This window comes from Ursus maritimus, unplaced genomic scaffold, assembly GCF_017311325.1.
Source record: "Ursus maritimus isolate PB19 unplaced genomic scaffold, ASM1731132v1 scaffold_19, whole genome shotgun sequence".
In the NCBI taxonomy this organism is placed as follows: domain Eukaryota; kingdom Metazoa; phylum Chordata; class Mammalia; order Carnivora; family Ursidae; genus Ursus; species Ursus maritimus.
The window spans coordinates 26,866,326-26,891,690 of NW_024424341.1; the positions used below are offsets into that span (position 1 = coordinate 26,866,326).

General features: G+C 36.3%; 1 protein-coding gene and 1 non-coding gene across 2 annotated transcripts in view; both read left to right on the forward strand.

Annotated features, from left to right (window-relative positions):
* The window catches only part of AP1G1 (adaptor related protein complex 1 subunit gamma 1), a 75,684-nt gene that overhangs the window by 26,402 nt on the left and 23,917 nt on the right, over positions 1–25,365 (forward strand). Inside the window, exons 3-11 of the mRNA XM_008702382.2 lie at positions 7,588–7,712; positions 13,193–13,334; positions 14,870–14,966; positions 16,109–16,185; positions 19,382–19,477; positions 19,950–20,030; positions 20,233–20,331; positions 23,020–23,075; positions 24,204–24,317. Of these exons, the coding sequence (XP_008700604.1) occupies positions 7,588–7,712; positions 13,193–13,334; positions 14,870–14,966; positions 16,109–16,185; positions 19,382–19,477; positions 19,950–20,030; positions 20,233–20,331; positions 23,020–23,075; positions 24,204–24,317 (887 nt within the window). The remainder of the gene's footprint in view (positions 1–7,587; positions 7,713–13,192; positions 13,335–14,869; positions 14,967–16,108; positions 16,186–19,381; positions 19,478–19,949; positions 20,031–20,232; positions 20,332–23,019; positions 23,076–24,203; positions 24,318–25,365) is intronic.
* LOC121103600 lies at positions 24,617–24,701 on the forward strand. The gene has a single exon (XR_005835847.1). It is a non-coding gene; the product is annotated as a small nucleolar RNA SNORD71 (small nucleolar RNA).

Sequence of the window (25,365 nt, forward strand, 5' to 3'; positions counted from 1 at the left end):
TTTTTTTCTTCTTTCTTTACTACACTGTACCTATAATTGGATGGTGATAGTAGGCATCCTTGTCTTGAGCACCCGTGAGCCCACATTGTGCCCCAAATAAGCCTGAAATGTCTTACTGTGCCAGAAAACGAAAACTCCAGAGGTCATGTTAAAAGGATTTAGTAGCCACCAGAAGTGGCTTTTTCTTGTGCCCCAAAATAAGGAAATTTGAGCATTAATAAGAATAATTATAATTGAATATACCAAGTAAGTTTATATCAGCGAGTTCCTAATTTTTTTATCTAAAGATTTTATTTATTTATTTGAGAGAGAGAGGGCGAGAGTGTGCGTGCAAAAGTGAGCAGGGAGAGGGTCAGAGAGAGAGGGAGAGAGAGAATCTCAAGCAGCCTCCACACTGAGTGCGGAGCCTGACATGGAGCTTGATCTCATGATGCTGAGATCATGACCTGAGCTGAAATCAAGAATCGGACGCTTAACTGATTGTGCCACCCAGGAGTCCCAGTGAGTTCATAAGTACTAAACAAAGTTTTAAAAACTCCATTGGTCATCTCTGGAGCATACTAGGGTCTCATTTTGAAAACTGGTTAATAAAAGGAAAGAAACATTTGTCCTGCCTTTCCTACCAGTAGTTCCTTCTGGAGGAGTTATTGGTAAGTTCCTTCCAAAGGAACTCTTGGTTACCCAGTATGTACCCAATGTACATATGCTCCTTAGAGGACAAGTCCAGCTAATAAAGAAAGAATGGAAAAATTAGAATATTGCCCTTTTGTAATCCCTGATGATCATCATCGATGCTGTCACAAAAGAGAGACAACCACCAGAAATAATTACATACTTCTTGGGGCGCCTGGGTGGCACAGCGGTTAAGCGTCTGCCTTCGGCTCAGGGCGTGATCCCGGCGTTATGGGATCGAGCCCCACATCAGGCTCCTCCACTATGAGCCTGCTTCTTCCTCTCCCACTCCCCCTGCTTGTGTTCCCTCTCTCGCTGGCTGTCTCTCTCTGTCGAATAAATAAATAAAATCTTAAAAAAAAATAATTACATACTTCTTGATGAAAGTTCATACCACCACCTATGAAGTGTATTTGCTAAGACAAAACAAAATAAAAACTGAAAAACCTGAATCTGATCAAGAATCTTGTCCATTTAGCAAGGGATGTTTATAAGAGTTCATTGCAGCATTATTTCTAATATGAAAACATTGGGAATAATCTATATGTCCACAAAAAGAATAGGTAAGTTGTGGTATCTTCACAAGTGGGATACTATATTAGCAATGAATATAACTGAATTAGAATTTCTTGTCAGAATGTAATACCCAAAGGTGTTGAATGAAAAAAGCAGGAATATAGTATAATACTTATATAAAGCTTAAAACATTCAAAAACAGTTGTCTCAATATATGTAGTAAAGACATGGCATGGCAATGATGAACAGCAGTTTTGAGTTTTGGTTACTCCTGGGATGGAGAGTAGGGAAATGGGATTGAGGCAGAGGGCTTCAACTGAATTTGTAATATTAACAAATGTAAAATAAAATGAGTAGGGTAAAATGTTCAGATTTGCTAAAGCTGGCTGGTGGCTCAATGAGTAGTACATGATTTTTGTGTATTTTTGAGTGAAATATTTCATAATAAATTTTCTCGAGGGGAAATGGGATATGCAATAGCAATGTTAAGTGTCTTATTCCCCCCCCCGCCCCGCCCCCGCCAGAACAACAAAAAAACAGACTGGTCTCATATGAGATTTTTATGGTGCCAGACTACATAGTGGTAAAGCAGTTAAACAAGCTTATTCTTCAAATGTGTGTCTGTGTAAACTAGAAAGTTATTTCTGAATATTAAATTGAAATAAAGGAAACTTTTAAAAAGACTTAACCAATCATTTGCAGATCCATTAATGTTTAATTGCATCTTTTTATCAGGTGATTGTTCACACCATAAAGCTTAGATGTTAAATTTTAAAATTAAGAAGCAAATGTATATACGCATTTGACCTTGTGGAAAATTGTTCTAAAAGCTAACAAAATAGGTGCAACTTTTTTCAAGGGCAACCAGATTAAGGGCAATATTTGTACTTGCTTTAGAAAAACGTAACAAGGCCAAAAACCTTTCTTAAAAAAAATATTGCTTTGAAATTTGGAGAAAATTGGAATATTGAGTCATCTAGAAAATGTTTATAAAAATCCAATTGTCAGGCTTTACCCGAAATGTACGTACTCCATCAGGATATTTCGGGGGTGACCTACATATATCAAAACTCTCCCAGTGATTTTGATCAGTCAGGTTTGGAAACCACTTTCTTAAGGCCTTATATTTATTCCAAGACTTGCTAATGGCTGCCTGGAATGTTTCTGCTGAGAAAAATTCTTCGGCCACTTCAAGGATCAGCTGTAGAGTATTAGTGACTACTGTGTTTGCCTTGAAAGCAGAGAGAGGAGAGCAGCCTTAAGGTTGCCTTTCACGATATGGCCCAGTTATCTTAGTGAAGAGGAAACTGAGTCCCAGGTTGTTGAAATAACTTGCTTAGGTCTCTTAAGCTAGAACCAGCATTAGGGCTCCTAAATCAAATCATTTCTTTCTGTTCCAGTATGTGTTATATAAAGGGATAGGAATCTTTCTCTAATGTTTCCTTATTGTTTCTCACCTTGAATGAGTGCCCTTTCTAACTTGTTTTCATAGTAGTTGGTGCATAATTGTCACAGTGTGACATAATATATGATATATATCCTATGATATATATTTAGTATATATATCCAAATGTTGGTTTCCTTTTGTGTGCCCTTCTAACTGGGGATCAGTGAGGATGTCTAGCACATTGATTTTTACACAGCAGGAGTTTATGAAGTTAAAGAAAAATCACAGCTTCTTAAAAACAATTGGAAAACAAATATAAAAAAAAATCAGTGAATAGCTAAAAGTTACTGCAGTCAGACCTTTGGGATGGAAGGTGACTGGGAGAGTGAGAAGGTTGCTGTTGAAAAGTCAGTTATAAGAGTGTTGTTGACAAGGAAGAAGCGGATAATCGGTGAAAAATACAAGAAACTGCCAGCAGAAGGAAAACAGCCATTGTGGGGACTAGAGATAAGGAATGGACATAACTTTTTAAGCTCTTAGAGCATCACTGGTATAATAGTATAGCACAGTAATCATTCATTATGAATATAAGTTATTTAAAAAGGGCTGATTGTGCCCATTTACTGAGTTGTATTTTCAAAAGATTTTGGTCTTAAATTTTCAAGGTCTTTGCATAAAACAATTCCAAGACTCGTACGCTTTTTTGTTAGTCTTTGAAATTATATGTTACTCAATTTAGGAGAGGGAATAATTGCCCTAGGTTGTTTTTTTCCTCCTTTTTAATTACAATATTATTATATTAGCTTTTCTAGCCAGGAGTTAGATATAAGCTCCCTTTATCCTGCAGTTTTAAACTTTTTCCTTCTAGTCCAATATTATTTTTGGAATAGGTAATGACAGTTCACTGATGCAAAATTTAAAAGATACAAAGAATATATGATGAAAACCCTGCTTTCTGTCTACTTTCAGATACTTAGTTTCCTTTTTTTTTTCTTTTTTTAAGATTTTATTTATTTGAGAGAGAGAGGGAGAGAGTGAGCAAGAGAGCACAACCAGGGGGAGCTGTAGAGGGAGAAGGAGAAGCAGGCTCCCCTCTGAGCAGGGAGCCTGATGCGGGCCTGGATCCCAGGACCCTGAGATCATGACCTGAGCCAAAGGCAGAGGCTTAACTGACTGAACCACCCAGGTGCCCCTACTTAGTTTCCTTTTTATAGGCAATGGTCTCATGTCTGTCCTTCCAGAGAGATTCTGTACATCTTCAGGCAATGGAAATGCCCCTTCCACTGTAAAATACTTGTGTGTGTACTCTCTACTTAATAATCTTTCTTGAAGATTACCCCATGTCCTCATTCTTTCCAGCTTTTTTGACATACTCATGGTAATGTATCTAGCATAGTACTCCATGATATATATATATATATATTTTTTTTTTAATATTTTTATTTATTTATTTGACAGAGATAGAGACAGCCAGCGAGAGAGGGAACACAAGCAGGGGGAGTGGGAGAGGAAGAAGCAGGCTCATAGCGGAGGAGCCTGATGTGGGGCTCGATCCCATAACGCCGGGATCACGCCCTGAGCCAAAGGCAGACGCTCAACCGCTGTGCCACCCAGGCGCCCTGATATATATATATTTTTAATTCTATTTATTTGAGAGCGAGAGAGCGAGAACGGGTGAGCACGAACGGGGGAGGGGCCGAGGGAGAGGAAGAAGCAGACTCCTCCCTGAGCAGGGAGCCCAACATGGGACTTGATCCCAGCACTCTGGGATCATGACCTGAGCCAAAGACACATGCCTAACCAACTGAGCCACCCAGGTGCCCATATTCCTTGATATTTATGAATCATAATTTGTTAAACTGATGCCTTATTATTGGACATTTATGTCCCGTCTTACTATTTATTTATTCATTTATTTATTTAATTTGAGTAAGCTCCTCATCCGTTATGAAGCTCAAACTCAGGACCCTGAGATCAAGAGTCATATGCTCTGTCGACTAAGCCAACCAGGCGCCCCTCCAGTCTTACTGCTTAAACTAATACTACAATTGAATAATAACCATTATTTTGCACATGTATGAATGTAAAGGTAGTGTAAGTTCCTAAAAGTGGAATTGTTGAGTCAAAGGGTATGTGTATTTGTAATTTAGATAGGCCTGATCTTTCTCACTACAGCTTGGACCAGTTTATATCCAATCACTAATGTCCTTGCACCACTTTGATGGTCTAACTTGGCTAATACAACAGGATAAAAAAATAGTATCTCAGTATGGTTCCATTTGCATTTCTTTTTCTCGTCTAATAACTTCACACAGGCATATTTTACATATCATATAATTCACCCTTTTCAGCTGTATATTTCAGTGATTTGTTTTAAGTAAATTTACCTAGTTGGGTTTGCATTTGTTTTCTGAGGAAGCTGAACTGCATATGTTTGAATTTTTTTTGTTTTCTTTGAACTGTCCATATTCTTTGTCCATTTTTATATTGAGTTGTTGGTCTTTTTGAAAATTTGTAGGATCCTGTTATATAGGATTTCATGTCTATGAAGTGAGTTGCAAATCTTTTTTCCAAGTTTGTCATTTATCTTTTGGCTTTTGCTCAGGGAGTTTGGAGTAAAACCAAAAGTTATTTTTTATCTCTGTGGGTGAATATAAAAGCTGGACTGTTTACTGTGGTCTTAAAGCATATGCTAGATTTGTGGGTTAGCAACGTTTCAGGTGGAATTTTCAAGTAGTTTCAAGTGAGACAGAGTAGTACTGACCTAAGGGGCAGAAACATTTAATTGATTTTACTATTTTTCTTCTCTCCTGTAACTCATACTGGAGTTGTCTTTTTAGTGGTTGCTGCTCAAAACTGGTTGCCCTCCCCTCATATTTAGCCCAAATCCCATTGTTCACCCCTCCAGCCTTTTTCTTTTTCAACATCTGAAAACGTTGATAATATTCTTAAAGATGAAACAAGGTACTTTCTTGGCACTATTGCTGGCCGCTGACACCGAAATGTAGAGTATGATGAGAGCTTATCCTTCAGTGGAGGATGTTTTTCAAATGCCATTTCCAGTCTTTTTTTTTTTTTTTTTAAGATTTTATTTCTTTGAGAGAGAGAGACAGAATGAGTGGGGGAGGAGGGGCAGAGGGAGGGGGAGAAGCAGGCAGGCCTCTGAGCAGAGCCCTCTGGGGGGGCTCGATCCCAATGACCCAACCCAAAGGCAGACGCTTAACTGACTGAGCCACCCAGGCGTCCCATTCCCAGTCTTTAATCTTAGATTTTCCTCTCAAATTTGCCACCTTCATAAAGCAAATGTGTATTTTTGAAGGAAAGTCACTGTACCAATGGGGAATATTAAAAATTAATTTTGCGTTTGTCTCTTTAAATTGTAGTTTTTTCTTTTCAATGTTGAATTTTTAGGTAAGTTTTAAACAAGTGTCACAAAAAGCAACAAATTGTACTCGCTAGTCAGTGATGACTCTTAGTGTGACTGTCTTAAAACTTGGCCTAAAAAATACAAAGTAATATTTATGCCTAAGAGTAAAGTCTGTCTTTCTCATTAGTTCATCTTAACAAATTTTTACATAATTTATTTGTGTAATGCCTGGTATTCGTTAAAAGCATCATTCAATAAGGATGATAAAAATTTCAGTGATACCTGATTTTCAGAACTTTTTTCACTGCTAAAATATTCATTTATAGGATTATTAAATAGGAAGGTTAAAAACCCTTCTGTTTGAAAAAGAGTTAAATTTTCTGATTATATTTTAGCCCCTGGTTTTCTCATTCACCTCAGCAGTTTTTCTGCTGACATTGTAAAACTGACTTTCTTCATTTTCTATTTCAGAAATTGTTTTTTAAAATTTAAATTGAATGCATAGAAGGAAGGGAAGGGTTGTTCTGTAATCTCTCAGTTTAAGAAGGCATTTCAGTTTCCCTTTTGGATCCTAGTTTTTCTTGGAGGCTTCTTTGATTTGCTCATGATAGTATAGTCACTCTGTTAACTTTAGGTGTTTTTAGTGTAGATACATCAAGAGAGGAATTTTTAAATAGCTTGAAACAGTTTTATTTGTAAATTCTTTTACTTTCCTCAATTTCACTTTTGAACTTATAGGCAAATTCAGATGGGGAGTAATCTCACATGATTTTAGACTGTTGTACGCGGGGCTGCGTTTGAGCCGTTTTCCTTGGGATGCAGTGATTCTAATAGGAGCATAGTTTGCAAAACTCCTTTTGGAGTGTCTAACTTATGTACACCCTTTGAAAACCATTGCTATCAAGGGAACGTTTGGCCTTTTCCATTTTGGTCAAGATGGAATGATAAAGTATATCAAAATGATTGTGATGTTCAAGAAAGGCTAAGTAGAGAGACAATCTGTTTAACTATAAAGAGTTTTAAGCTCTGAGGATTTTTATCAGTTACGTAAACAAAAGTCATATAAAACATTCTAGGTTAATTCCACTCCTGAAATTTCCTCTGGCTTTTTTTTTTTTCCTCTGTATTTTTATTCCTCATATGCTAAACTCTTACTTCTCCCTACTACTTGGTTCACGCCCTAAATACAGCACTTTCCACATTGTATTAAAGTTAGTTTGTCTCTTTTTCAGTTGTATATTCCTGATGTTTAAGATGGTGTTTGGCATTTTGGTGTATTTCCAGTTACTGAGTTTTTTGCTATTCAAAATAGGAAACAGGCCATAAATATATGCATAAGCTAGGTGCTCATTTAGTACAATCTGGGGATTAAATTAAGAATTGGGTTTATTTATATTTTATTATAATACTTGTAAGTATTTATTTCAATCTTTGGAAGTAAAGTAAACCTCATAGATTATTTGGATAGCATATATCATAGGATCTTGCTAAGATGATCTGTTCCAGAACTTGGTATCTATTATCAAGATATCTGAAGATCTTAGGTGATTTGACATCTACTTATTTTAGCCATCCACTGATTCCACATTCCTTCCTGATTGTGGTAGCAATTTCTTAATTTCTTTTCTTTTGTTTAAATTTGCAGTTGGAGTGCCTCAAACTTATCGCCTCTCAAAAATTCACAGACAAACGCATTGGCTATTTAGGGGCAATGCTGCTGTTAGATGAAAGACAAGATGTCCATCTCCTCATGACAAACTGTATCAAGAAGTAAGTCTTACTTTTCCTTCTTTTAAAGACTTTCGTTTTTAAAGTTTTCTTATAATTATGACATCAAGAGTTTCTATTTATTGATTTTATTTACTGTCTAGAATATATTTGAATTGCTCTTGTAGGTTATATGTAAAGAGGGTAAGCAAAGGATTAAAACTTCTGTAGGGGAATATTTATTGTCATTTTTTAAGATTTTGTTTATTTATTTGAGAGAGAGAGCGCATGCAAGCGGGGGTGGGAGTAGAAGGGAGGGTGAGGGAAGAGAGAGAATCTCCAGCAGACTCCGAGCTGAGTGCAGAGTCTGATGCGGGGCTCCATCCCACAACCCCGAGATCATGACCTGAACCGAAATCAAGAGTTGAACACTTAACCGACTGAGCCACCCAGGCATCCCGGTAGGGGATAATTTAATTAAATGAAGGCATTGCTGTACATCTTCAGGCATAGGAACACAGTTTAGCAATGAAACAAGAATTTGGACCTACATGGAATAGAAAAAGTATTGGTAAATCAGAGCTTTCTTACGTTATATTTCCAGGACCTTGAATATTGTGAGTAATGAATTGCTACATTTATTAAAGAATTACCACTGTATGTTCTGAGTAAATACCATTTAAAGGTAAAAGGAGAGGTCTTGCTTGTTAGTGGTCTAATTCAAGATTTTAGTTGCATGAAATTATACTTAGCCCTGTGAATTTTTGTGTATGTCTTTTTTCCTCTAATGAGTGCTTTACTAGTCCAGTCATGTTTGTTTAACTTACAAATTGAGAAGTGCTTGCTATATATGGAGGAATTAGAGTAGCCAAGCAGGGGAATTAGCAGTTCTTCCCAGCATCCCTCTTACAGCAAATGTCTATTCGAAAGTTATGGAAGTTCTGATGGCCTTACCAGTTAAAGGTACTTTTTGGTTTGTTTTAGTTTGGTTTTGGTGTGTCTATTGGTTTAATCTCCTTGTGTAGATTTCTTTTTCGTCTGTAATATTTGTTTGACAGAAAGTGGAAGCAGGGAATATAGGTTATCACATTTGTAGTATTGAACTCTTATACTTTTCTGTGGTCAATAATGTTCTACTTTAAAATTTTCCAATGGATAATGGAAAATCCCAAAATGAGAATTATGATTTGGTTGTAAATATAGAGTCTGTCATGTAAATACATGGAGTCTGTGCACTTAATTTTGGGAGAATCTTATCTTTTGGCCTTGAAATAAATACTAATGAAAATACTAAGTTGATTCATTTATTCAGCAAGTATTTATTGTATACCTGTTGTGTGCCAGGAGCTGTTACAAGTTCTGGGGAGGGAGAATGAAAAAAAATTGGCAGGGATCCTTGGTGTTATAGAGGTTACATTCTACATGTTCAGCATGACTCTTTTATAAATTTACTCTGGCTCGGCCTCTGAGAGTTTCTTTAATTTTTGTTCTTGCATGCTCTGTTGCCCTTATTACTTAAGCCTTCAATCACATGCTAATGATTTGGCAGTTCTGCTTAGCAGCAAGTTTATATTAAAGAGTTAATACCAAACTCAAGTATAGGTTTATAGCTTGATTAAAATTGAAGAATGAAGTACATAGGTAAAGAAGAAATCTTTGTTTTGAATTTTAATGAGACCTAGCCAAGCCTCAAGTGAACTTTTTTAGAGAGAACTAATAGTTGGGAATTGATCTGGCACCTAGTCTAAGCTCAAGTTAAAGGACTTTGGATCATTTAGTTTTGTTTTTTAAAAATATTTGTTAACGAGTGGATTTGTTTGTTTTATGAGGGTTTTTTTGTTTTTTGTTTGTATTATAGGGCGTCATAGTGTATCAGTGGTTTTTATGTTTAATAATGAATGCTTCTGGGGATGCCTGGGTGGCTTAGTCAGTTAAGCCTCTGCCTTTGGCTCAGTTCATGATCCTAGAGTCCTGGGATCGAGTCCTGTATTGGGCTCCTTGCTCAGCTGGTAGCCTGCTTCTCCCGCTTCCTGACGTTCTTGCTGCTGTGCTTTCTCTCTGACAAATAAATAAAATCTTAAATAAAAATAATGAATGTTTCCCTCATTGTTCATTGGCCTAGAAAAGCTCTAAACAATTAAAGATCTTGGAATCTTTAAAACTTGGATATGATATTTTAGGAGCTTGCATTATGCAAATGTTCTTAATCATTGAAAAATTAATGAAAAGTCAACTAAATATTCTTGGAAACTGGGAGCCTAAATGGTAAAGTTGTAGTTAAGACATAAACATTATTTTTACCAGAAAGAAAATTTTTTTTTGAGAGAGAGAGAGAGAGAGGGCAAGAGGGGTGAGCGCTGGTGGGGGGGGGGGCAAAGGGAGAGGGGAGAGAATCTCATTTTTTTTTAAGATTTTATTTATTTATTTGACAGAAGGAGAGCGAGCACAAGCAGGGAGAGTGGCAGGCAGAGGGATAGGGAGAGGGAGAAGTAGACTCCCCACTGAGCTAGGAGCTTGACTCGGGACTTGATCCCAGGACCCTGGGATCATGACCCAAGCCAAAGGCAGACAGTTACCGACTGAGCCATCCATGTGCCCTGGAGAGAGATAATCTTAAGCAGGCTCCATGCCCAGCTCAGAGCCTGACTCGGGGCTTTATCTCACAACCCTGAGATCATGACCTGAGCCAAAATCAAGAATTGGACACTTAACTGACTGAGCCACCCAGGTGCCCCTTATCAGTAATTTTTATCTTAAATACTCAAATTCTTATAAAGTAGCAAACCTGGCTAATTTATGCTTTACCATCTTTTCCTTTCTTTGTTCAGGGAAGATTAAAACCATTTATTATTTCATTTAAAATTACCAGTAATGAACCCTTTACATGTTAACGTAAATACTGTTTTCAGTGAGAAATAAACTATTTTCCAACAAAAATAATTCGAATGAGAAAATTAGCATTATTTCACATTTTTGTAAATCTTTAAACATCTGGACTAATGGAAGGCAGCCAGATGTCATGTTTGCTTCTGCCTTCAATTTCTTGTGTTATGTTTTGATTGAAATATATGAAGAATATCCGGCCTTTCACAGATAATGTAGTTAGAAAAAGGAAGAGGACTTTAATAGCCTTTCAAATAAGTGGATATTCTTCTTTGATACTATACCAAAACTCCATAAGTGGTAGTTTCTTAAGGATTAGTTACAGTGTGGAATTTGAAACCATATCAGTGAAGTTTGGTACTTTGTTATATTAAACCCACTGGTGTGTTTCCCACTTGGAATGTTTTACTCATGTATACATTTGTCACACCAGGCCTAAGTCATTTGGGAAAAATTGGCTGAGTTAAAGTAGTGACAGACTGTGAAGTTCATCATGGCAATACAAATTTTCCAAAATTCTGACTCTCACTTCAAAGCTTTGATTTTATCGTTGGCAACAAATATTGTCAGTTGTTGCTCTTGAAGTGATAGGCTAACGTGGCTCTCTTTCCAGAAGTTGTCTGCCAGATACCCAAATCTTAATAATTATAGTTGTCTGTCAGTTATTTTTCGTATAAAAATCATATACATTTGAAACGTTCATGCGGGCGCCTCGGTGGCTCACTCGGTTAAGCTTCTGCCTTTGACTCAGGTTATGATCTCAGAGTCCTGGGATCGAGCCCACATCAGGTTCCCTGCTCGGCTGGGAGCCTGCTTCTCCCTCTCCCTCTGTCCCTCCTGCTTGTACTCTCTCTCTCTCAAAAAAAAAAAAAAAAACAAAAAACTTAAAAATAAAAAGTTCAGGGGCAGCTGGGTGGCACAGCAGTTAAGCGTCTGCCTTCGGCTGAGGGCGTGATCCCGGCGTTCTGCGATCGAGTCCCGCATCAGGCTCCTCCGTTATGAGCCTGCTTCTTCCTCTCCCACTCCCCCTGCTTGTGTTCCCTCTCTCGCTGGCTGTCTCTATCTCTGTCAAATAAATAAATAAAATCTTTAAAAAAAAAAAAAATAAATAAATAAAAAGTTCATAGTTTAGCTTGCAAGTGCACAAGTGCTTTTCTCTGAGATTGCCACTTCAGTGTGCAGAAGTTCTTTATGCATACTTCCTGTTTCATCACACAATATTTAACAGTATGCATTTGAGTCAAGATTTAATAAAACTAATCTTTTTTACTGCTTTGTCACAGGCAGTCTTAAGTTGAACAAACAGACTCATTCCCTCCCTCCCTCCCTTCCTTCTTTTCTTCCTTCCTTCATTCCTTCCTCTGTGTGCATGTGGCAGTGAATACAATGACTACTAGTACAGTTTGGTGCCACTACTCTGATTTGTAATGTGCCAGTAATTTTCCCCACCACAGCTTTTGCATCATTAGTGCAAATGTCAATACAGTTGGCAAATAATGAGTTAGTATTGTAAAAATAGTTTGGCTCTCATGGACCCCCTGAAACAGTCTTGGGGGCTTCCTGAGATCCATTAACCACCGAAAGCCCTGAGAACCACTAACTAAAGAATATTCAAGTGCTCTTAAAGCTGGTAGAAGTAGCATAACTCGTACAATAACTCAGCCTCTGAATAGAAGTTGATTATAATATATAGATGAATTTACTGGTTTAAGCTTTTAATATTTCAGCTTTTCTGAAGGTGTACTTCCTGGCTAGTTTGTAAATAATTTTGTACAGTAGTCAATGTCTTTTACAGATAGGATTTTGTATATCTGTATCACCAGATACTGGACCTCAGTGTAAATACCTAGCTTAGTTTGTTAAAGGTGGTTTAATTAGCTAATTTTTCTAGTTACTGTTTTTTTCTTCTTTTGAATACATGAAAGTGTAAAAATTAATGTGGCATCAAGGTTAAGGCTATACCTAAGGTTAGAGGTTTCACAGTATTTTTGTTGTGATATATAGGTCATCTTAAATGCTCTAGTAGTGGGGACTGTTTCCTGATTTTTTTTTTTAAAGGTATTGGTTGATGTATATATATATTTTGTCTTTTTTAAGTGATTAGTAGTAGAGCATATTAAAATCGGGGGTGTGGTGGGGGGCTGGGGGGGTGGCAGGAGAGGGAGAGAGAGAGTCTTAAGCAGGCTCCTTGCCCAGCATGGAGCCCGATGCTGGGCTCGATCTCACGACCCTGAGATCATGACCTGAAATGAAATCAAGAGTCAGACCCTTACTTGACTGAGCCACCCAGGCACCCCCAAAAATCTTTTAAAGATACAGTTGTGCTTCACATTTCTGTCTTTGTTGGCTTTCACTTTCATTGGTTTGCTGAGTTTTCTGAAGTAGTTTGTCTTCAACAGATAACATGTTGTCGAATTTCTGTTACTTTGGTATTTAGAAACATGGAATTGTAAGCCTGTAGGAGGCACTGTAAATCAGTTCACTATATTGGTAATTTGTAATAAAGCAAACATGTTTTTACAGCAAACAATCCTATTAATTATTTTCCTTACTACAGAAATTGTGAATCATTCAGAGCTACCTCATTAGATGGTGAAGCTTCTTTATGGGGAGCACCAGGAAAAGCATGTTCATTTCTACCTTTTTCTGTTCTTTTGCAGTGATCTTAATCATAGCACGCAATATGTACAGGGGCTAGCACTTTGTACCCTTGGCTGCATGGGCTCTTCAGAGATGTGCAGAGATCTTGCAGGAGAGGTAGAGAAACTCCTGAAAACCTCCAATTCTTACTTAAGAAAAAAGGTAACTTTTAATGAAACCAAATGTCTGCATTTGGATTAGGGAATATAATGGAGATGGGGAGGCAAATTATTTTTGAGAGCTCTGATAATAGTATTACCTATCTTTCTCTGCAGTAAATATATTTTAAATGATTATATATGAGTCAAGTGTTTATAAATCAAAATCTGTTTTTATACTAATTTTGGAGGTGGGTTTTTTTAATTGCTAATTAACTCCAATTGGTAATTGTGAACACTAATTCTTCCCTTAATTTTTCTTTTTTCAAGGAAATGATTTATAAACAAATGTTACTGGATATCCTAGATACCTTATTACTTCCTAATTTACCAGATTCTAAAGAATATTAAACAAAGTGATAATGCACAGAACTTTAAGAATTTACTTTTATTCTAATAATTAATGTCCATATCTTTGTATTAGTGCCTTTGAGTCTCTGGAAGTGCAGTTCCATTGGGACCTAGATAATTATTAGAGAATGATCTGGAACACACTTTCTAAATTGGTATATCTAAATGGAATAGTAATGGAAGACATTGATCCTAATCTCTTACTTTTATATGTTGATACAAACATTTTATGTTTTTTAAAATTGTGCTTGAACCCTGTAACCTTCATAAACAAAGGTATAAAATTTAGAACTTCCAAGAAGTGAACACTTAACTGTTGCCTGGTTGACATTCACTGTGCCTCCACATTAATGGTGTGAAACGACATTGCAAGGGCCAAGTTGTTTTCCAGGATCACGAACTGTTAACGATGATTGTGAACCAAAGCCAGTGCTTTCTCTTAAAGTATGAGTGGGCTGCTCTTATTCAGAAAGCACATTATTTCATTAAATAAAACACTTCTGTGGATTGGAAAAAATATCTTTTTTCCTCCAAACATAACTTGGGAAGAATTAGCTGAAATCTTTTCTTGTTATCTAAACTTTTGTGGTATTTAACTCCAACAAATAGCAGTTACGGTTACTTTTGGCAGGCGTAATCAAAATCAGTCTTTGTACCTTTCTTTCCAGTGAACAAGCCAAGACCATCTTTTCTTCAGTAGAGGCTAGTTAATTATCAAATGATTTTCTTGATATCAGCAGAGAATGAATTGGGGAAGATACAGGTATTAAAAGTAACAGTAGTAGTAGATCTTTAAATTGCATGGTATTTTTATAAAACCTTTTGGTCGTCTTAGAAGAATGAGTATCACAGATGGGAAGTCTTTATTTTTTACTCTGTAAAACTCCACAGAAGTTATATTTGATTTGTTTGATAAATTCATGTTAACCATGGTCTAGTCTAGGAAGTTTTTGTCCACTTATTTAGTAATACATGAACAAAGGGACAGGTGAGCTAAAAGTTCTCATTAATGAAATAGTATAAATTGAAAAGTCGTAACCAGTTAATATATAATAAATCTGATGTCTAACTTCTTTCTTCTTTCAGTAGGTGAACTAAAAACTAAACGTTTTTTTGTTGGTGTTATTTTTTGTAAGATTATTTGTCCTGACTTAATTGAAATAAATCTTTTGTCCTTTTTCTTTATAGGCAGCACTATGTGCTGTTCATGTCATCAGGAAGGTTCCTGAACTTATGGAGATGTTTTTACCAGCAACAAAAAATTTATTGAATGAAAAGAACCATGGTAATGTGATTTGGATGTGCTTGCGAAGTATTGAGGGAAAAGAGGAAAGAGAAAAGGCTTCAGGCAGTTTGGGCCTTCTCTTTGAGTGCAGTGGACTTGCCTTTTTACTGTGCTTAGACACTTTTCCAGGAAGGGCTGATAGGTCAGATCTCTCTTCTCTGATGTCTTACTTTTATAATTAGAGATTGATTCTTTCGTAGTAAACTTGGTTTTCATTTTTGGTCCTCTTTTACTATATTAAAAATACTGTGTTAAGTTAATAATAGTGTAATACACAAATGATCCTAGCCTTGACTTTTCATATGTAAAACACTTTGATTTTCTGGCTGTCTTATAATAGAAAAAACATTATTTTTTATTGCCTTGTGGTAGGAGTGTAAGATTTATGAAAATCTTTAGGTTACTTGCAACAGGAAATTATAATGGGTACTCAGATATATTTATATAAAACTTGAGAGAAATTAAATGGAACATGGCTGTTCTTTCCCAAACATTTTATTCTTGTTTTGAAGTCAGTGAAACAAGTTCTGAATAAAGAAAATTCATGTGTCCTACTAAATGCTTAGAGAAAAAGTGATAAGGTATATTTAATTTTATTAATTCGGTCCTGTTCCTAGAAGGCTCAAAATAAGCTTGTTGAACAAATGAGTGGTTAGGGTACTTATTTCTTGTTAGTGGAAACTATTGTTTTTACTTTGGAACAAGCATATTCACTTTGTCATCCATAATTACCTTGGAGTTTTGATTCATTTTATCTGGAAATTTAAAATGTTAATAAGATTTTTACTTTTTGAATGATCAGATCTCAGCTAACAGCTTATTAAGTACAGGGCAGGTGATACCTAGCTTATAGTGACTGAGTATGCCTTTACAGGTAGTCTCAGATGGAGAGACATGTGTGTTGTGTTGGTTTTCATTTTTTAGCAATTACCTTGGTCAGTTATTTAATTGACTTGACCAGTATTAAATCAGGCATCTATTAAACCTTTGTATTTACCTCAGTGCTTAGCTTCTTCAGGAAATTAAAAAACAAAAGTAGCAACAGTCCTTTTGGAATTGACCGTCGGATCTCAAAGCCCTGTTCTATGAAGTTGAATAATATATAGCCTCATTTTTAGTTTTCGTTTGCTTTTACATTTCAGGTGTCCTTCACACATCTGTAGTCCTCCTCACAGAAATGTGTGAACGAAGCCCAGACATGCTTGCACATTTCAGAAAGGTAGGTACCATTCTGTATGCCTAAGCCTTTCTTGATTGAAAAATGATTTTCCTGAAAAGTACATGATTTTCTCACTTACGAATTTTCTTTTGAAAGGAAGTTACGGAGCTGAATAAAAGACTTGACCAGCCCTGCTGTGTGGTAGGGCTGGAAGCCAGATTTAGGCATATAAGAACTGGCAGTAGTACTGTGTCTTCCCTTTCATAATAGAAGTCTTCTCTCAGTGTTGGCAGACCTACCAAACTCTTATATGCTTTATCTGCTGTTTTCACATTGAAGTCAGGAAATGTAACCTGAGGTCAAATTACAAACAGGAATTGTGTGTGTGTGTGTGTGTGTGTGTGTGTGTGTGTGTGTGTGTGTGGTGTGTTTTTAAAGGCAGGTAAAATTCTTTTTTTTTAAGGTGAAAACTGCAAAGTGAAATTTGACATTGCTTTTATGTAACACAGGGTCACCTTCTATTCGTTTTAGACTATTGACCGGTGACTGAAGTCTAGCTTTCTTAAGTTCCCCCCTCCCTCTCTTACAGCATTCTGGAGTGGAAATTTTTGTTTTCTTCACTGGCTTTTTAGAATATAGTAGTAAGGAGGCGTGGGAAAGACTGTACTTTGGGTACTTACATGCATTTAATTCCTTTATAAGGTGCTGATCACTTGATAAATTGGGGCTTACTTTGTATTTAGATCTAATGAGGCTCTTTAGCAGTTCTTTTTTTGGCTTTTTTCCCCCTAGATGTTCATGTCTTGATTAAATTATTGTAAAATAGTATGAGGCCCGTATCTGTCCCTAATGCTTGCTTTGTATGTTTTGTTCCTGTTGTCTATTTGGAATCCTGCTGTATGTTAGAATGAAAAGGTAAGAATTAACCCTCTTTTAGATGGTGCATGCTGGCATTAGGTCCTTAGTAGCTTTTGTGCATCCATCCACAAATGTGGCTTTTAAAAATACACTAATGCTGAAGCTGTGCGTAACACTATTGAGTTATTTGTTCTAGCATTTTTGGCTAACTCCCTAGTCCAGTTTTTGTCTTGTCACTTAAACTCCTCACTCCAAAGTCAGCCTTGGATTTCAGTTGCAGCCTTTCCTGAATTCTAAGCCTCCTTCTCTGCCTTTTCTTCATCTTCACTTGAGAAACTTTGAATTGTTTCAAAGCCACCAGTGGCTTTGGTGATGGCAGTTCCAGATCAGTTTGGAGCCTTGGCACAAAACATTGCTTCTTTTTGAAGTAGATATTTTAGAACCATGTGTGGGTAACCTCATACTTTATAAAAAGCTCTGTATGTACTTCTAAGCTCTCAGTTCAGACGTAGAGCTTTTATTTCCCCCTTACCTGCACTTAATCTCGCCTGAAAGTTTTGGGATATGAAAAGGATTTTGAGGTAGAGTGGGAGGGCATCAACTGATTTTCATGGCTGCAGCCTTTCCCTTTGTCACCTTATTTTGTTTGTCTTGTCATAAGTTTTAGTGACTTGCATTTTGTCTGAAAAATAAAGCTGGGTTCCAAGAATTTGTATGTTAAACATTTAGACATTTGTGCTTTTTGTCTCAGGGCAATTTTATGTGGTGTGCTGGTCTTTTGTCAGTGAATAAAAAAATTTCTGAATTTAGTAGCCCAAGGAAAAAAGACTTCTCCAAGAAATCAGATTAAACAAATAATTAGGGACATGTGTAGTACGAAAAAGGAGGCCATTGGGAAGGATGCAGGGTGAGCCACTTTTTGTGCAGAGCTTGGTAACTAGGTGATCCCGGCTTTATTACATTTTAAAGCACTTTACAAATTTATATTATTCTTACCTCTAATATAAATCTGCCCACAGTTGACGGATTTAATGGGGATCCTGTTTAGAATTTACAGGTCACCATAACTTAGGTTTGTTTTAATCTTGCAGTTGTCCAAGTTAGAATTTTGTTTAGATGGCTTATGAATCACTTAATTCTGAAGTGTTATGGCCAAACTTCTTTAAATTCATACAGATTATGTTCTTATATTTAAAAGTGGCCTCAGTGTTGTGAGTGCATTCCTTGGGCATACCTTGGCCTTTGTTTCGATCCTGATCCCCTTTTAGAGTTGAGGCATAAGGAGGAACAGAGCCAGAACACAGTGAGAAAAAGTAATTGAGTTGCAGCGAATTGGTTGGGGCTGTTCTGATTGCCTCCAAAAGAGATGCAATTCACTTCACTTTGGACACTTGTTTTCTTAATTTTAAGTGATTAGAGTTGTTTATGTAGTTAAATTGAGTTTTTAGTTGGAGCCTGGAAAAATTCCCATTGTGGCACACATTTTGAAATAGGATTTAAGATTAAGTGCTTGATCAGCAGAATGAAATGAATGATAATATTTGAAGCATTAAAAAAATAAAGTATTTTAAAGTTCAGCTCAGCCAAAAAATTGCCTCTACTATGTATTACATCTCTAATGGACAAAATAAAGGAAGGACAAGAGGGAATTCTGACCATAAGGAATGTATAGTTTCATTAACAAGATAAGACAAGAAAGCAGGAAACAAAGTGTGTAATTAAGTGCTGAAATACAGTTTTACCAAAAATTTTATCTTATGAGTTAAGAATAGAGAAAGGAAATTATTCATGGCCTTGGTATCTTCTTAAGGTGAAAAATACAATTTTTCATGTGTCTTTTCCACTTGGTCAATGTTGGAGGCTTTTGTATTCCCTGTTGTTTGTTGGAAAAGAATTTAACTAGCCCTGTCTTGAGAAAGAATTTTTTTCTCTGTTTGAGATAGTGTATTTTAAAACTGTAATTTTAATAAGATCACCAGTATTTTTGGTGATAATGTTTTATATCCAAGTGTTTGAATGGATAAAAACCGAACATGTTTGTGTTACGTAGGTATGTCAAGTTCTGTAGAAGTAGAAATGCAGTATTCCCTGTAGGCATCTGTTTGACTTGGTTCCCATAGGCTTTCTGACCGCCTGTTATTTGTAGTATCTTTGCATATATAACTCTGGAGTAAAAAAGTCATTTGTTTTTAATTCAGATAAAATACATATTCCTTCTTGTGTTCTTGGCCTAAATACTCCTAAGTTATATTTATCAAGCATCAGCAGTATGCCAGCATATGGTATCAGTAGAATTTTCTTAGATTCAGACCACCCTTTTTTTAAAGCCAAATTACCTGCCTATTCATGAGAAATTCTTTGATGTTCACTGTTTTTGATGTATCTTTCTTCTCTGCAGCTTGTGCCCCAATTAGTTCGTATTCTAAAGAACCTCATCATGTCGGGATATTCACCAGAACATGATGTTTCTGGTATCAGTGACCCCTTTTTGCAGGTGAGGTTGAAAGAAAATTTTTGAGAAATGAATTTAATACTTACTTTGGAATAGATTGTTTCTTTCCTCTTTAAATTTGTGTCGGTAGAAATTTGATAGTTAACTGATTAAATGAATTACATTAAGTGAATAGTGACACGGTTCTGTACTAGATTAATAGAATAAAATTATAGTTGTAATATGTAATATCTATTGCATAGAGACTTGACTTATCAATATATTATAGCTCTCTGGGTGGTGGGTATCCTTTAGCTGTGGAGTGATGAAGTGTGGATTGTCTAATTAGTTCATTCAGACATTAAAGTATTTATTACTTCTCTAAAGGTAATGTTTATTGAAGTTCTTCTGTTTGAATTTTGAGCATTTCTAATGGGATCTGAGACTTAACATTTAAGTTATTTGAGTTTCATACCAAGTAAGTTCCTTTGTGCCAGGCATACTTTGTTGACATTAATCATGTTTTGCCCGTTAGGTACGAATTTTGCGGTTATTAAGAATTTTAGGACGAAATGATGATGACTCAAGTGAAGCTATGAATGATATATTAGCACAGGTGAGTAGACTCAATCTGCATTATATTAAATCTTCATTTTAGTGTAGCGGGGAGCAGAATGATGGCGGTTAGATGGAGTAGTGTTTATTTGTGTTTCCTCATTGGTGGCTGTAATCAGTCACAAAATGTCTCTTGTTACCTCTGGATATTTTTCAGAAGTGTTGTTTTATCACTTACGTACTGCCCTCTTGCGACTTTTCAGGTTGCCACAAATACGGAGACTAGTAAAAATGTAGGAAATGCTATTCTTTATGAAACGGTTTTGACTATCATGGATATTAAGTCAGAGAGTGGACTGCGAGTAAGTCTTTTTTAATCTTTTCCCTAAATATTTCAATCAGAATAAATAACTTAGACTTGAGTACTTTAGAAATGAATTGCATTTGGAAATTAATTTTAGGAAAGTGATGCAAAATGTATAATGCTTTGTTTTGGTATCTGAACTATCATTCCCTCCATTGAAGTCTTTTTTTTTTTTTTTTTAAAGATTTTTATTTATTTATTTATTCGACAGAGATAGAGACAGCCAGCGAGAGAGGGAACACGAGCAGGGGGAGTGGGAGAGGAAGAAGCAGGCTCATAGCGGAGGAGCCTGACGTGGGGCTCGATCCCATAACGCCGGGATCACGCCCTGAGCCGAAGGCAGACGCTTAACCGCTGTGCCACCCAGGCGCCCCCATTGAAGTCTTTTAATATTTATTATAATAAAGTTTGGAAGCTCTTAGGTATAGTTAGACATATAGATACTGTTGAGTGAAGAAAACATTTCAAAATAAGCTTTTATTAGAGCCATGATTTGAATTGTATTCATCACTCCAAACAAGACATCATATTTGAGTTAATTTGTTTTTCTTAAATATTTGTGTGTGTGTGTGTGTGTGTGTGTGTGTGTGTGTGTTTAAAGAAATGAACACTTAAAAAAACTAAAACAGTACCAGAGGTGTATAGGGAGGGAAATATTTGCCTGTAGCTTTCACATTCTTCTAGTGGGGAATATCGTAATCCTTTTCTCATGTATTTTTTCAGAAATGAGAAAATGTGTCTGTACATATGTATTCTTCTCTTCCCCACTTTTTGAAACTTTTGTTCTGGTGATAATTTTAGACTTACAGAAAATAGTGGAAATAGTTCAGAGTTCCCATATACCCTTCACTCAGTTTCCCCTAATGTTAACATTGTGCATAACTAGAGATAATTATCAAAACTAAGAAGTTAATATTGGTACCGTACTAAATTACAGAATTGAGTCAGATTTCACTAGTTTTTCTACCTTTGCCATTTTTCTGTTTGAGGAGCCGATCCTTGATCCCACATTGCATTTAATTGTCATGTCTCTTTAGTGTCCTTCAATCTACGGCCGTTCCTTCATCTTTCTATGTCTTTTCATGACTTTGATACTTCCGAAGAGTACTGATCAGTTACTTTGTAGAATGTCCCTTAATTTGGCCTCTCTGATATTTTCTCATAATTAGATTGAGGTCATGCTTTTTTGGCAAGACCACCACAGAAGTGATGTGCTCAGTATCATATCAGGAGGTACATGTTCTCTATTTGTCTCATTACTGGTGATACTAACCTTGATCATTTGGTTAAGGTGGTGTCTGTTATGTCTCTTCACTGTAAAGTTGTTATTTTTTCCTTTGTAATTAAAAATAGTTTGAGGGAGACACTTTTGAGACTATGCAGATACTCTATTCTCATACTTTTTGCCCACCCATTTTAATATCCATCAGAGCATCTTGTCTGCAGTAGTTATTAGGGTGGTGTTCCAGTGATACTTTTCTATTTGCCTCATTTTTTCCTCATTAAATAATTGGAATTCTTCTGTAAGGAGAGTTCCCCCTCATGAATTTATTCATTCTTTCAATCTTACTGGTATAAGAGTCGCTAGCTCATAGCCTTGAAAGTAACAGATTTACTAAATACAGTCCAATATTTAAATGTATACAGTTCTTTTTGTCTTTAACATTCCAGTATCCAGATAACTTAACCAAAGTAACTTAGGTTAGTTCTCTTCCTCTCCCTCCCTTTCAAGCAAAATAACAACATATATGTGTGTGTGTGTGTGTGTGTGTGTGTGTGTGTGTATAGTCCTGCACCTTACTCTTCTTTTCACTTAACATTATCTTGGAGGTAGTCCATATTCATGTATAGAGACCATTCCCATTAAAAAAAATGGTGGAATATACATAATATAAAAGTTAACCATTTTCAAGTCTGTGGTTCAGGTGGCGTTAAGTACGTTCACATTGTTTTGCAACCAACACCACCATGAATCTTTTGAACTTCTTTGTCTTCCCAAACTGAAACTGTGTACCCATTAAACAATAACTTTCCATTATTCCCTACCTCTAACGCCTGGCATCCATCATTCTACTTTCTGTCTAGATACCTCATATAAGTGGAGTCATAGAGTATTGTCCTTTTGTAGCTGGCTTATTTCACTTAACATAATGTCTTCAAGGTTCATCCGTGTTGTAGCTTGTGTCAGAATCCTAATGGCTGCATGGTACTCCGTTGTGTGGATGTGCCATAGTGTACTTAACAAATTTGCTAGTAATGGACGCTTAGGATGTCTCCAGTCATTTGTGATTACAGATAGTGTTGCAGTAGATTCTTGTGCATATGTACAAGTGTGTTTTTCAGATAAATTTCTAGAAGTGGAATTGTTGAAGCAGAGGAGATGTTTAAAATATGTATGATTATTGCCAGATTTTTCTCCAGTGAGGCTGTGCCAATATTGTTCTTCCACTAACAGTATAAAAACTTTAAAACATAATCTTCCAGCAATTACTGTTGAAATAGAATATGATTTTATGAGTTTGCCTTCAGATTTTAGTTTAGTTTTGTTTTTGTTTTTTGCTAGCCATCTATAGAAATACAAACGATCACCTTTAAATAGTTTGCACAATCCGAGGCCAGGAGGTGATCCTTAACCAACATAAGTGTTTAATTTTCTTAGATTTTAACCTATGCTATTTCTCTTTAGGTCCTAGCCATAAACATCCTGGGTCGTTTCTTATTGAACAATGACAAGAATATTAGGTAAGTCAACTGGAAAATATCTTTTATCTTGGTATTATAAACTCAGCGTTTTCAAGAGTGACTTTGCTCAAGACCGTGCATGTATCGAGTGACTTATCTAGAACTTCAACTCAGGATTTTTATTTGTAGTCTGATCTTAAAACTACTATTTTGTAAAGAATTTGAGGATTTGCTTCATGACTTAACTTTTACTTTTGTTTACACTGTCAGCATTAGGAGTCAGCAAACTTTTTCTGTGAAGGAGCAGATGGTCAATGTTTTAGACTTGTGGGCCTTAAGGTCTCTGTGGCAACTACTCCAAACTCTCCATCTTGGTGTGAAAGCAGTCATAGACTGTGTAAGTGATGAGTGGCTGTGTTTCAATAAAAATTCATTTATAAAACCACACAGCAGAGGGCTAGAGTCTTGTAGGTAGAGGCTGTGGCTTGCTGACCTCTGCTCCAAATTAAGAAGAAAAATAGAACATTTTGTGTTGCAAACCTGGAATGTGTTTATGAACTTCAGCTAATTTTTTTAAATAGATGAATTTATCAGTATTTTACTTTGTTACTTTCCTTCGTGTAGTATATCCTGCTTGTCCTTTTTCCTGTTTTAATCAGGAGAAAATGTTCTTTTTTTTTTTTTTATCAAGTGAGCATTTAAAAATGTGTAAATAATCATTGTGGTACCCTGAATTATCTCCTCCTTCCAAAAGAATTTTTAAATACTTCAATCTTAAACTCAGGTTTTTATAGGGTTCGTCTTGGTACCGGTATCAAATAAAAGCAAAGAAAATACAAATGGTAACATTGAAATCATTTCCTCTTGCAGTTTGGGATTAAGGAAAGGCATACTATGCGCTTATTTTGTTGTACTACTTGGAAGAATTTGAAAGAATGGAATCAGTCACTTTTAGAAGTTTAAATGGACTTGACCATGAATACGAATCTAAATTCTCCTGGTTACCACTACTTAAGATTATAGTGTCTTTTATGCCTTTAAGATATTACCATTATACTCACTAATTCAGTCTTGTCTTTTAAATATTTAAAAATATTTAGTCATTAGACATCTTCTTTGTCATTATTTAAGTAGAGAAGAACTATCCTGAATTTTTAATTCTGCCTTTTGCGACTTTGTTTCATCCAGATATGTAGCTTTGACATCTTTGTTGAAGACTGTGCAGACAGATCATAACGCAGTACAGAGGCACAGAAGCACGATTGTGGACTGCTTGAAAGATTTGGATGTCTCAATAAAAAGGTAACAGATTATTGATAGTTTTCTTCCCCCCCCCCCCGATAACGTCATAATAGTTCTGAGAGTGAGAATGTTGCCATTTGTTTATTTAGTCATGATTTTCACAGATGAACTCTCAGCTGAGTAAATCCTTTTTAAGGAAGGATTGGCAGGGAGAAGGTTAGGTCAGTGAAGAAGGCCAATAAGGAATACCAAAGTACAAGTGCACTTTTGTGCACAACCAAAGTTGTCCTTGCATCTTTGATAGACAGACAGGTACAGATAGACTGGGGAGAAGTCTGCTTAACAGAGGTACTGTGCGCTGTGTGCTGGAGGATGAAAATGTGGAGTGATCCATCGGCTAAGTGTTTTATCACAATGCTGATACTCAGTTGCTGACAGCACACATTTTCTCACAGTACTTCTAGAAGCAGCTGTGGTTTTTAGAACAGTGCATCTACGAATGATCGTTAGGCAGCAGATAGCACTTTGAAAGGGCATAAATTCTTTTCCCGGTTGGAGTAACTCTACTGAATCTATTGGAAGAACTGGAGCTGTTTGTAAAACCTAGTTGTAGTTGGCCTCAGTGAACTTCTGGTTGTATGTTTAAATCCAGAATAAATTAGATTTGAAATGATATCTGAAACCATTCGTTTAGCAAATATCTATTGATATTGAGTTCCTTTTATTTGCAGAGAGCAGATGCTAAGTGCGTGAACAATCTAAAGATAGACCTAAACTCAGCAACAGTAACTCACTGCTTTGCACAGGATTTTTTAATTAAAAAAAATTTTTTTTGAAGATTTTATTTTTAAGCAATCTCTATACCCAACGTGGGACTCGAACCTACAGCCCTACAAGAGTCACATGCTCCACCAACTGAGCCAGTCAGGTGCCCCAGGATTTTTTTTGACAGTGGGAGGTGCTTTGCGCAGGATTTATAAGCACCCTCTCAGATGATTCTCAGAGCAAGCCAGCGAGACAGACTAGACGATTATTTCTATCCCCACTTAACAAATTAGTTAAAATACAGTCCCATAGAAATCAGATGATTTCCTTTAAACCTGCCCCT